Source organism: Tachyglossus aculeatus, chromosome 2 (genome assembly GCF_015852505.1).
Source record: "Tachyglossus aculeatus isolate mTacAcu1 chromosome 2, mTacAcu1.pri, whole genome shotgun sequence".
NCBI lineage: Eukaryota > Metazoa > Chordata > Mammalia > Monotremata > Tachyglossidae > Tachyglossus > Tachyglossus aculeatus.
The window spans coordinates 136,428,761-136,441,627 of record NC_052067.1 but is presented as its reverse complement, the minus strand read 5'-3'; the positions used below and the strand labels follow the sequence as shown (position 1 = coordinate 136,441,627).

The 12,867-nt window shown below is 45.3% G+C and overlaps 2 protein-coding genes across 2 annotated transcripts; both read left to right on the top strand.

Moving 5' to 3' along the window:
• Nucleotides 1-2,100: 2,100 nt before the first annotated feature.
• LOC119943299 (olfactory receptor 56B1-like) lies at nucleotides 2,101-3,060 on the top strand. Its single transcript, XM_038764141.1, has one exon. It carries the CDS (start codon nucleotides 2,101-2,103, stop codon nucleotides 3,058-3,060), a length of 960 nt encoding a protein of 319 aa, XP_038620069.1.
• A 7,323-nt stretch (nucleotides 3,061-10,383) lies between these two features.
• On the top strand, nucleotides 10,384-11,589 carry LOC119943295 (putative olfactory receptor 56B2). Its single transcript, XM_038764128.1, has 2 exons — nucleotides 10,384-11,222; nucleotides 11,475-11,589. The coding sequence occupies exons 1-2, from the start codon at nucleotides 10,384-10,386 to the stop codon at nucleotides 11,587-11,589; spliced, it is 954 nt and encodes a 317-aa protein (XP_038620056.1).
• The last annotated feature ends 1,278 nt before the right edge of the window (nucleotides 11,590-12,867 follow it).

Here is a 12,867-nt window from a genome sequence, read left to right as displayed (position 1 = left end):
GGCAGGACATGGGTGAGAGGTTGACATTGAGATAGATTATATCGAGGTACATTGAGTAGGTTGGCATTAGAGGAGTGAAGTGTGCAGGCTGGGGTCTTGTGAATAAGAGAGATGATTCTATATCTCGCCCACTGCTTCTAAAGAGTGAACAGTTGATGGTGGCAGTCTGAGAGGGAGGGTAGGGAGTGCTTTGTTAATGTGAGATGGGATGGGGTCAGAGGCATAGGTGAAGGGGGTGAATTTTGAGAGAAGGCAGATCTACTCTTGAGATACTGCTGGGAAAGATGGGAAGGTTGAAGAAGGGGCAGGAGGGAGGGAATGGAGAAGAGCAGGGGAGATTTTTAGGGAGATCATGTTAGTGATTCCAATTTTCTCAGTGAAGTAGATGCCCAGCTCATCAGGGGCAAGAGTTGGAGGCAGAGAGGTTGGGTGTTTGAGAATGGAGTTTACCAGCTGAAACAACTGGCAAGAGCAATGGGCACAGGACTCAATACAAACGGAGAAATAGTGTTGCTGGGCAGAGGAGACGGCAGAGTTAAAGAATGCAAAGTTGAACTTGAAGTAGATGAGGTCAGCTTGATATCTGGATTTCTGCCAGCAGCACTCTGTGGCTCATTCATAGGAGTGAAGGAAGCAGACTGTGATTTTGGTTTGTTGTCCGCCTCCCCCTTTTAGACTGTGAGCCTGTTGCTGGATAGGAACTGTCTCTATATGTTGCCGATTTGTACTTCCCAAGTGCTCAGTACAGTGCTCTGCAAACAGTGAGCGCTCAATAAATATGATTGAATGAATGAATGAGTGAATCCAGGACTGTGGGTTACTGGTACCTGATTCATGACGGAATAGAGGATTGAGTGAGTTGAGTTCAGTGGAGAGGTTGGTGTTGAGGGTTTCAATTTGGTCATCAAAGAAAGGCAGTTTGAGTATGGAGGCTGAATGGGTCATGCTAACTTGAGAAAATTGAATAGGGTCAAAAGATCAGAGGTCTCTGTGTGGGAACAAGACAGATTTGTGGAGTGAAAGTGTATGGGAGAGAAGGTAGGAGAGGACGTTGTTGTCAGAGGCATTTCAAATTGGTGAGGGAAGAGATTGTATGGTGACTAGAGATAATGAGGACTAGGGTATGTTCAAGCTGGTGAATGGGCAAGGTGGGATGGAGCAGGAGGTCAGTGGAGTTGAGAAGTAATGGCAAGTTCGTAGCAGAAGGGTCATCAGGAACATCTATTTGGATAGTGAAGTCCCCAAGGACCAATGTAGAGATGGAGAGAGAAGGAACATGAGAAAGGGATCAAAATGGTTCAAAAATCTGGAGGTGGGTCCTGGTGGGTGGTAGATGATTGTGTCTAGTATTTGGAGTGGGTCGTAGAGGCAGATGATATGGGCTTCAAAGATAGGGAAGGAGAGGGACCGAAGTGTAACTGTGTGAAAACGGCATTGGGAAGTGAGAAGGAAGCCAATTTCTCCCCTTCAGAGGAGGGAGGAAACTTGGAAGGAGGGTCACAGTGGACTGAACTAAACCAGAGCTGCTGAGTTGGCTGGTCAACGGTAATGTGGCTTTACACAGATTCCACCATTGCCCCCACGATTTCTGATTATAATTGGAAAGGAGCTATGATTTATAGCACCAAATTCAAGATTAAATTATTAATTTTTGGTCCATTTGAAGTTGTACGAAAAGTTGTTTTTTTTCTATTTTTTTTCCAGATAATCCAGGAAGGGAATCGCATAACCATCTCCCACCAGAATAAACTCTGATCTGTATCTTTCAAACAGTAGACATATCTCACCCCACCAATTGGCTGGCAAGATGGCACAGCATCTTTTATTGCCTCTTTCCTTGTTTCTTTATAGTTTTGGCTTGCCACTCACCCCACTATCTGGGAAAACCTTAATTTCCCCAGCAGTGTGTCATTTTTTGGGCGTGGAAATTTGATTTAATGTCTTCCAGATACACAAGGCAATCAGAAAAATAGGCATTTGAGCCACTATTGTTCCAAAAATCAGACTGGGGCCCCTGATAGAGGGGAAGTAGAAGTGTTGGGTAATACAAGGATAGTAACTTCAGGCACTTCCTGCCAGCAGCCTGTGCATCCCAAAAGGATGTTTATGTCCACAAGTGCCTCCAATGGCTCCATCCTCCAGGTAACTGAGTTCATCCTAATGGGTTTCCCGGGCATTCACAGCTGGCAGCACTGGCTCTCCCTGCCCCTGGCCCTGCTCTATCTCACGGCCCTCTTGGCCAACACGATGATCCTGCTAACCATCTGGCAAGAAATGGTTCTGCGCCAGCCGATGTTCTATTTCCTGGCTGTGCTGGCCCTAGTGGACATGGGTCTGAGCACCACCATCATGCCCAGAATCCTGGCCATGCTCTGGTTCAATGCCCGCACTATCAGCCTCCCAGAATGCTTCTTTCAGATTTATGCTATTCACCTCTTCGTGGGGCTGGAGTCCGGCATCTTCCTTTGCATGGCAATTGACAGGTATGTGGCCATCTGTCACCCCCTCCGCTACCCCTCTGTCATCACGGAAGGCTTTGTCCTCAAGGCCACCTTGTTCATGGTGTTCAGAATTGGCCTCCTAGCCATTCCAGTGCCTGTCCTGGCCGCAAGGCGTCATTACTGCTCCAGGAACGAGATTGACCACTGTCTGTGCTCCAACCTGGCCGTCACCAGCTTGGCATGTGATGACTGGAAGGTCAACAGCATTTTCCAACTGTCTGTAGCTTGGGTCTTAATGGGCAGTGATGTGGGTCTCATCATTCTCTCCTACACCCTGATCCTGAGGGCGGTACAGAAGTTACACTCGGCCGAAGCCGCCTCCAAAGCTCTGAGCACCTGCAGCTCCCATATCATCCTCATCCTCTTCTTCTACACGGTGATCGTAGTCATGTCCATTACCCACACTGCAAAGGAGGAAGTGCCCCTCATCCCCGTTCTCCTCAATGTTCTGCACAATGTCATCCCCCCGGCCCTTAACCCCATAGTGTATGCCCTGAGGACTCAGGAGATAAAAATGGGGATCCTGAAGCTCATCAGGCTGTCAGGGGAGAGAAAGTGACCCTTGTTCCAGTGTGGCTACAATGGGTTTTTTTTTCCTAACTATGCAATGTCAGCAATGCAGGGTCTAGGAAAGCACAAAAAGGAGCAGGAGCAGTATTCCAAAGTCTAGTTCCCGGGGCCCTCTTTGAGAGGAAGTCAAGTTGATAGGTCTGCAGTGTCAGCCCAGTTCCCAGTTGGCACTGGGACACATTCAGCAGACAGCGTGGCTCAGTGCAAAGAGCATGGGCTTTGGAGTCAAAGGTCATGGGTCAAATCCCAGCTCCGCCAACTGTCAGCTGTGTGACTTTGGGCAAGTCACTTAACTTCTCTGTGCTTCAGTTACCTCATCTGTAAAATGGAGATTAAAACTGTGAGCCCCCAGTGGGACAACCTGATCACCTTGTAACCTCCCCAGCGTTTAGAACAGTGCTTTGCACATTGTAAGCGCTTAACCAATACATTATTATTATTATTATTATTCAGAAAGACGAGATCTAATCCTCTCTAACCCTAAAGTTTCCTCCCAAACCCACCTCCTTCAGCTGAAATTCAGGGCAGCAAACTCCATGAGGTCAAAGCTCTTCAAATCTTTCCAACCTAGAAAGTCACCTGCACAGATGTTGTTTATACTTTTCCAAGGGCTTCATGTGGTGCTCTTCACCTAGTAGGAGCTCCACAAATTCCTTTGATTTGCTTGGGGTTGAATGTGATGTAGGGTAAGTGCTTCGGTAATTATGCTATATCTTTTTGAAGTGGCTCTAAGGAGCATGGCTCAGTGGAAAGAGTCTGGGCTTGGGAGTCGGAGGTTGTGGGTTCTAATCCTGGCTCCGCCACTTGTCTGCTTTGTGACTTTGGGCAAGTCACTTACCTTCTCTGTGCCTCAGTGACCTCATCTGTAAAATGGGGATTAAGACTGTGAGCCCCACATAGGACAGTGCTTAGAACAGTGCTTCACACTTAGCAAGCACTTAACAAATTCAATTATTATTATTATTATTCTGTGTTTTTCCCTTCATTGCAAATAGAAGTTAACATGCACTAAGTCTATTCAATCAGTCACATTTATTAAGCACTTAGTACCTGCAGAACACTGTACTAAGCTCTCGGGAGAGTATAATATAACAGAGTTGGTAGGTATTTTCCCTGCCTACAAGGAGCTTTCAGTTGGAAAGGTGAGACAGATATCAAAATAAATTATGAACATATACATAACTGCTATGGGACCAAGGGTTGGGGACAAAGAGTGGGGTGAATACAGAGTACAAGTCCAAGTGCAAGGGTGATGCAGAAGGGAGAAGGAGTAGGGGAAATGAGAGCTTAGCCAGGAAAGGACTCATGGAGAAGACGTGATTTTAATGTGGCTTTGAAGGTGGAGAAAGCAATCCTCTGTTGGATAATAATAATAACAATGATAATAATAACAATAATAATAATGGCATTTGTTAAGCACTTACTATGTGCAAAGCACTGTTCTAAGTGCTGGGGGGGATACAAGGTGATCAGGTTGTCCCACGTGGGGCTCACAGTCTTAATCCCCATTTTACAGATGAGGTAACTGAGGCTCAGAGAAGTTAAGTGACTTTCCCGAGGTCACACAGCACACATGTGGTGGAGCTGGGATTCTAACCCATGACTTCTGACTCCAAAGCCCATGCTCTTTCCACTGAGCCACGCTGCTTCTCTGTGGATATGAAGTGGGAGGGAGTCCCAGGCCAGAGGCAGGAGGTTGGCAAGAGGTCATCAGTGAAATAAAAAGGATTGAGGTGAGTGAGTAGGTTGTTGTTAGAAAAACAAAGGGAATGTGCTGGGTTGTGGTATGAAAATACTGAGGTAACATAGGCAGGGGCAAAGTGATTGAGTGCTTTAAAGTAAGGTGTTTCTGTTTGATGTTGAGGTGGATGGGCAACCACTGGAGGTTCTTGAGGAGTGGGGAAACATGCTTTGTAGATCATCTGAGCAGCAGAGCGAAATATAGACTGGAGTGGGGAGAAGCAGGAGGCAGGGAGGTTTGCAGAAAGAGGTTGATGCAGTAATCAAGGAGGGATAGGGTAAGTGCCTGGATCAACATAGAAGTTTGGATGGAGTGGAAAGGGTGGATTTTAGCAATGTTGTGAAGGTACACCTGACAGATTTAGTGACAGATTGAAAATGTGGGTTGAATGAGAGATATGAGTCAAAGGACAATCCTCAGGATATGGGATTGTGAGACAGGAAGGACAGTGGTGCTGTCATTCAGGTCCATCAAATTCTCCTTGAGGGCCAGGAACATGTCTACCCACCCTACTGTATTGTATTCTCCCAAGCATTTAGTAGAGTTCTCTGCCCATAGTAAAATATGATTAATACGATTCATTGATTGACTAATAATAACAATGATGGTATTTGTTAAGTGCTTGCTGTTGCGCCAACTCTGTTACAAGCACTGGGTTCATACAAGATATTCATTTGGACACAGTCCCTGTCCCACTTGGGATTCACAGTTTTAATTCCCATTTTACAAATGAGGTGACTGAGGAACAGAGAAGTTAAGTGCCTTACTTAAGAACACTCAGCAAACAAGTGGCTGGTATTAGAAGCCAGGCCCTCTGACTCCCAGGCCCATGCTTCTTTGATTGATTGATTGACTGATATCTCTGAGAGAGTAAGAAGTACACAGCCCCGTACTGGGCTCTAACAGAGTTTCAGCAAACAAACGTTGATGGTCATCACAGTGATCATGCTTCCGTATGCTGCATTTACTGGCTCATGTTTTTCCTAATTCCTGGGCAGATTTGGCATTGAACATCTGATTCTCTAATCCAGTTTAAGGCTGCGGGAAAGGCTGCTAGGATCCAAGGCTGAATGGTCAGCTGTAAGCAAACTAGACTACTGATACTCTTTGCCTGTCCTACTGTCGACCCCCAGCCCACATCCTTCCTCTGGCCTGGAATGCCCTCCCTCCACACATCCACCAAACTAGCTCTCTTCCTCCCTTCAAAGTCCTACTGAAGGCTCACCTATTCCACGAGGCCTTCCCAGACTGAGCCCCCTTTTTCCTCTCCTCCTCCCCATCCCCCACCTTCCCTACCTCTTTCCCCTCCCCACAGCCCTTGTATATATTTGCACAGATTTATTACTCTATTTATTTTACTTGTACATATTTACTACTCTATTTATTTGGTTAATGATGTGCATATAGCTATAATTCTATTTATTCTGATGATTATGGCACCTGTCTACATGTTTTGTTTTGTTGTCTGTTTCCCCCCTGTTTCCCCTAGACTGTGAGCCCATTGTTGGGTAGGGACCGTCCCTATACGTTGCTGACTTGTACTTCCCAAGAGCTTAGAACAGTACTCTTCACACAGTAAGCATTCAATAAATACAATTGAATGAATGAATGAATGCTCTTCCCATATCTGAGATTCCTTTGACCAAATGCTCAACTTGCTTTGGACATTTACTGCAGATCTGGGGTCCTGGAGCGAACAGAGTCAACTTGCACTAATAATAATAATCCAATTTGGAGAAATAATGTCAATTTGGATATTGAATTCACTATTATTATAGCATGATCTAGTGGAAAGGCACTGCCCTGAGAATCAGAAGGACCTGGGTTTTAATCCCAGCTTTGCCACTTGTTCATTAGCTTCGGACAAGTCACTTAATTTCTCTGTGATCCATAAAATAGGGATTAAAATGGTAATCCCCACGCAGGACATGGGCTGTGTCCAACTTGATTAGCTAGTACCTACCCTAGTGCTTAGTAGAGTGCCTAGCATATAATAAGAGTTTAACAAATGTCATTAAAAAAGGCTCAGCTACTAGTCAACTCTGTGACCTTGGACAAATTTCTTAACTTCTTAGTACATGAGTGCTTAAGTTTCTTAACTTCTTAAGTGCTTAGTACAGTGTTCTGCACACAGTAAGTGCTCAATAAATATGATTGAATGAATGAACTTCTCTGTGCCACTGCTTCCTCATCTGTAAAACAGGGATTAAATCCTACTCCCTCTTAGACTGTGAACTCCATGTGAGATGTGACTATGTTCAACCTGATTATCTTGTACCTACCCCAGCACTTAGTTCAATGCTCAGCACAAAGGAAGACCTTAACAAGTAACGGAATTAATGATATCATTGTTTTTTTTCTAGCATTAAATGGTTCAGTGGTCTCCTGTGCCAGTTTAGCTAGACTAGTCTGGAGAAGAAATTTCTTGCCCCTTTTCCACAACTCCCTCTCCCTTCTGTGTTGCTATGAACTCAGATCTGTTCCCTTTAAGCTCTGGATATTCATACCACCCTCAACCCACAGCACTTATGTACATATTACTCATTAGCATTATCCTCTCCTGGCTGCTCTTTTCCAGCCCCTTTTCAGGCTCCTCCTCTGGCAAGACCTTCTGACAGCAGAGGTCCCTCAAAGCTCAGTTCTGGGTCTCCTGTTCTCCAGGCTAACCCCCACTCCCTTGGAGATTGCATTCACTCCCCTGGCTTCAAATACATCTTTACAGAGATGATTCACAAATTTACCTTTCCAGCCCTGACTTCTCTGCTTCTCTGCAGGCTTGCATTTCCTCCTGCCTTCTAACCCAATGACCCCCCCAACATTTCAAACTAAACATGTCCAAAACAGAACTCCATACCTTCCCACCCAAACCTCATTCTTCCCCATCACCATAGACAATACCGCTATCCTCCCTATCCCACAAGCCTGTAGCATGGCGTAAAGGAAAGAGCATGGGCCTGGAAGTTAGAAGACCTGGCTTCTAATTATGGCTCTGCCATGTACCTGTTGTGTGACTTTGCAGAGTCGTTTAACTTTTCTGCATCTCAGTTTCCTCACTTGCAAAATGGAGATGCAATACCTTTTCCACCTCCCACTTTACTGTGTGCTGTATGTGAGAACCGATTATCTTGTATATACCCCAACATTTAATACAGTGTTTGGTGCATAGTAGCACTGTAATCTTTTTATGGGCAGGGAATCTGTCTGCTAATTCTGTTATATCATATTTTCAAAAGCATTTAATACACTGCTCTGCACACAGTAAGCACTCAATAAATGAGAAGGAGCATGGCTCAGTGGAAAGAGTATGGGCTTGAGAGTCAGAGATCGTGGGTTCTAATCCTGGCTGCACAACTTGTCAGCTGTATGACTTTGGGCAAGTCACCTAACTTCTCTGTGCCTCAGTTACCTCATGTGTAAAATGGGAATTAAGACTGTTAGCCCCACGTGGGACAACCTGATTACCTTGTATCTCCCCCAGTGCTTAGAACAGTGCTTGGCACATAGTAAGTGCTTAACAAATATCATCATTATTATTACTGTTTTTATTAATAAATGGCATTGATCCATGGATTAATTTATTGAAAAATACTACAGTTATTATTATCCTCAACTCATTTCTCTCATACAACCCACATATTCAATCTGTCATCAGATCTTGTTGGTTCTACCTTCCCAACATTGCTAATACCTGTCCTTTCCTCAGCATTCAAACTGCTACTATGCTAACACAGGCACTTATTCTAACCCATCTTGGCTACTTACATCAGCCTCCTTTGCCTTTTGTTTCTCCGCTACTAGACCGACTTTGCTCTACTGCCTGGATCATTTTTCTAAAAAAAAAATGTTTAGTCCAAATCAACCCCATCCTCCAAACTGCAGTGGTTATACATCCACCATGGTATCAACAAGAAACTCCTCATTATTAGCTTGAAAGCATTCAATCAGCTTGTCTCCTTTCATTCATACATTCATTCATTCAGTCAGTCATATATATTGAGTTCTCATTGAGTGCAAAGGTCTGTACTAAGCACTTGGGAGAGTATAACAATAAAAAGACACATTCCCTGCCCACAACGAGCTAACAATTTAGAAAGGGAGACAGACATTAAACACATCTCAGGCACTAGGTAAAAAGGACACATATTGGAATGCTTGAGGGACAGATTTCAAAACTGATGTCACCAAAGACCCTCTCCCTTGTGCTCTGGGAACCAGGTGCTACTCTGGGGTTCCAAGTAGGTCCAAGGCCCAGCCTGCTCTCCCCCTTCAACTGTAAAGTGGCTCTTCCCTGCCCTGCCTCACTGTAAATTCCCAGAGCTTTGTAAATTCAGCCCTTATGGAGCCTGAAGAATGAGCCAGAGACCCACCGCAGCCCCTGTCAGAGAGGGGAAGCCCCAGCCACACAGCAGACCACTGGTGAGTAGCCAACCCAGGTAGGATTGGCTTGGAGAGGACTGGTCCTGAGAGGAAGAATCAGACTCCTCCTCAGAGTACAGGGGTTAGCAGTGTCAACTTGGAGGGAAGTTCATAGGGAACCAAAAGGAACCAGACACACAAAGGTTGCAAGTCAATACTCGAGTACCTTTCCCGGGATTCCTCCACTGCCTCCGAGACTTGTACTTCAATGTTGAAAAGAGCTATGATTTTTCAGCACTAGATTTTCTGGGGGGAGAGGAGAATGCACCCCAACATGCCTTCAACTACCCGGAGGAAAATACAACAGCACCTGCAGCATGAGATTTCCACAAAACCCCAGGAAGACTGGTGGTCGTTCTGGCAGCCACTGTGGCTATGGGTGAGGCTTTGACTCTGAGCCACATGGAGCCTGAAATAATGATCCTCTAGCCACAGAACCTTTCCAATTATTGTGTTCATTACATTAATTTGGCATTATGTTTTACCCTGTTTTGCTGTTTATTGTTTTATTACTCCTAATATGTCTGTCTCCTGGCTCCTCTCCTCGGTTTGTATTTTCAGGTTGTTAACCCACCTAAGGAACAAGGGCCAAGTTTCATTCCATGTCTGTATATTTTCCCAGGGCTGAGTACAATGCTCTGCACAAAATCAGTGTTTAATAAATACTAATATTATTACTATTCTATGGGCAAAATGATTTGTTTTTTGTCCATTTGAAATTGCACCAAAAGTTTCCTTTCTATTTTTTCCAGATCATTTCTGCTACCTTTGGGGTCAGCCAAGAAAGGACTATCTTAACCATCTTTAGCAAGGCTAAACTCTGTTCAGCTATCTACTGGCACTGAAAATATTTCTGCTCACCATTTTGCTGGCAACAGGGCATAGCCTGAAACTCCTCCGACGCCTCTTGTTTTTGTCTTCCCTTGTTTTGTTTCCCACTCATCCCAAATTCTGGGAAGACCTGCATTTTCCCAGCAGTGAACCTTATAGGTAGTATCTCCCAAATCCACAAGAATCAGAGAGGCAACCAAACAGTTTTTATTTTTTCCCAGAGATCTCAGTGGGGACCCTGGTGCAAAAAAATTAGAACAGCTGGGTAATACAAAGACAGTTATTTCAGAGACTTCCTGTCAACAGCCTGGGCATTCTAAAAGGATGTTTGTAACCACTGGAGCCTCCAAAGGCTCCAATCCCCACATCACTGAGTTCATCCTAATGTGTTTCCTGGGTATTCACTGCTGGCAGCACTGGCTTTCCCTGCCCCTAGCCCTGCTCTACCACTCAGTCCTCTTGGCCAATGCAATGATCCTGCTCATCATCCGGCAGGAAATGGTTCTGCACCAGCTGATGTTCTATTTCCTAGCTATCCTGGCCTTGGTGGACGCGGGTCTTAGCACGTCCACCAGGATCCTGGCCAGGCTCTGGTTTAATGCCTGCACTATCAGCCTCTCAGAATGCTTCTTTCAGATTTATGCTATTCATGTCATCGTGCGACTGGTGTCTGGCATCTTCCTTTGCATGGCAATTGACAGGTATGTGGCCATCTCCACCCCCTCTGTTACCCCTCTGTCAATCACAGAAGGCTTTGTCCTCAAGGCCACCTTGTTCATGGTGTTCAAGATTGATCTCCTAGCCGTTCTGGTGACTGTCCTGGACACAAGACATCATTACTGCTCAAGGAACGAGATTGATCACTGTCTGTGCTCCAAACTGTCTGTCACCAACCTGGCATGTGATGACAGGAAGGCCAACAGCATTTTCTGGTTGACCATGGCTTGCTTCTTGTTGTGCAGTGACGTGGGTCTCATAATTGTCTTCTACACCCTGATCTTGTGGGCTGTACTGAAGTCACACTTGGCCAAAGTCGCCTCCAAAGCCCTGAGCACCTGCAGCTCCCACATCATCCTCATCCTCTTCTTCTACGCAGCAGTTGCCACTTTGCTCATTACCCACACTGCAAAGAGGAAGTTGCCCCTCATCCCAGTCCTCCTTAATAATAATAATAATAATGATAATAATAATGATGATGGCATTTGTTAAGTGCTTACTATGTGCAAAGCACTGTTCTAAGTGCTGGGGAGGATACATGGTGGTCAGGTTGTCCCATGTGGGGCTCACAGTCTTAATCCCCATTTTACAGATGAGGTAACTGAGGCACAGAGAAGTTAAGTGACTTGCCCAAAGTCACACAGCTGACAAGCAGCAGAATTGGGATTAGAATCCATGACCACTGACTCCCAAGCCCGTGTTCTGCACTGTGTCATCTCCCTGGCTCTCAATCCCATTGTGTATGCCTTGAGGACTCAGGAGATCAAAGTGGGGATCCTGAAGCTGATCAGGATGGCTGGCACAAGAAAGTGACCCTGAGTCCACCATGGCGGCAACAAACTTTCTTACTCAATCACCCAGTGTCAGTGCAAGGTCCAGGAGAGCACAGGAAGGAGTAAGATCCAGTTTCTAAGCCTGGTTCCTGGCTGCTCTTGAAGGGGAAGTCAGGTGGATAGCTTTGCTGTGCTGGCCCAGTTCCCAGCTGGCACCAGGATATGTTCAAGCGCTTAGTACAGTGCTCTGCACACAGTAAGCGCTCAATAAATATGATTGATTGATTGATTGATTGATTGATTGAACAGACCTCCTGATAGTCAAGATCTAATCCCTTCCAACTCTAGCTTTACATCTAAAACTTCCGTCTTGAGCTGAGATTCAGTGCAGTGATTTCCATGAAGTCAAGGCTCCAGACTCTTCCCAGCCCAGAAAGACATTTCCATTTTTCCTTTCATCAGGGCTGAAGTCATGGTAAGTTTGTCCATAACTGTGTCATAGCTTAGAAAAAACTGGCTGTAGTTTCTTCTGTTTTTCCTTTCATTCTATATTGAAACTGACAAGCCCTAGAATGATTTAGTTCCTTTGTGTGCTGCTTGAGAGCAGAGACTGTGTTTACCAACTCTACTGTATTGCATTCCCCCATGCACCCAATACAGTGCTCTACACACTAAGCAAAAATCTTCCATTCATTGATTGGTTGATTGGGAATTTTCAAGAGAGTAAGTAGCATGGCAGGCCCAAAGTTGATGATCATTACAATATTCTGAATACCCATGTGCTTCCACATCAGGCCAGAAGTAGGAAGGAATTCCTATCTTTCATAATGCCTCGGTAGATTTGTCTCTGAGTATTTGGATCAGGCTGGATAAATGAAGGAGCACACAGCAAGTTGCCTAGTAAGTAACTGTTCGTGATCCTGTGAACAGCATGGAAGAGACTTTGCAAAGGCACTGATGGGCTTTACTCGAAGCAGGTGATTGCAGGCCTGTGGGGGTGGATCATGGAGGGAGACAGGCTTTCTCTCCCTTTTATTCCAGGTAACGGGCCTGAACCAATCAATGACTGCTATTTAAAGCCCTAACTGCAATATCTAAGGCAGATAAAAGGTGGTTGCTTTGAATTGGCAAGGAGGCATGCTGAAAGAGGGGTAGCTGGAAACAGAATAGTGGTGTGGGGGGCATCAGGAGCAGAGAGCAGTACTTGGAAGCCGAAAGAAGATGCTTTGGCAGAACGGGCTCCTTTGACCACAGACTGGTATTGGACCTTTGGGTGGTGGAGTGAGTGTGTATGTGTCACTCCCTTGCACACTGGTAA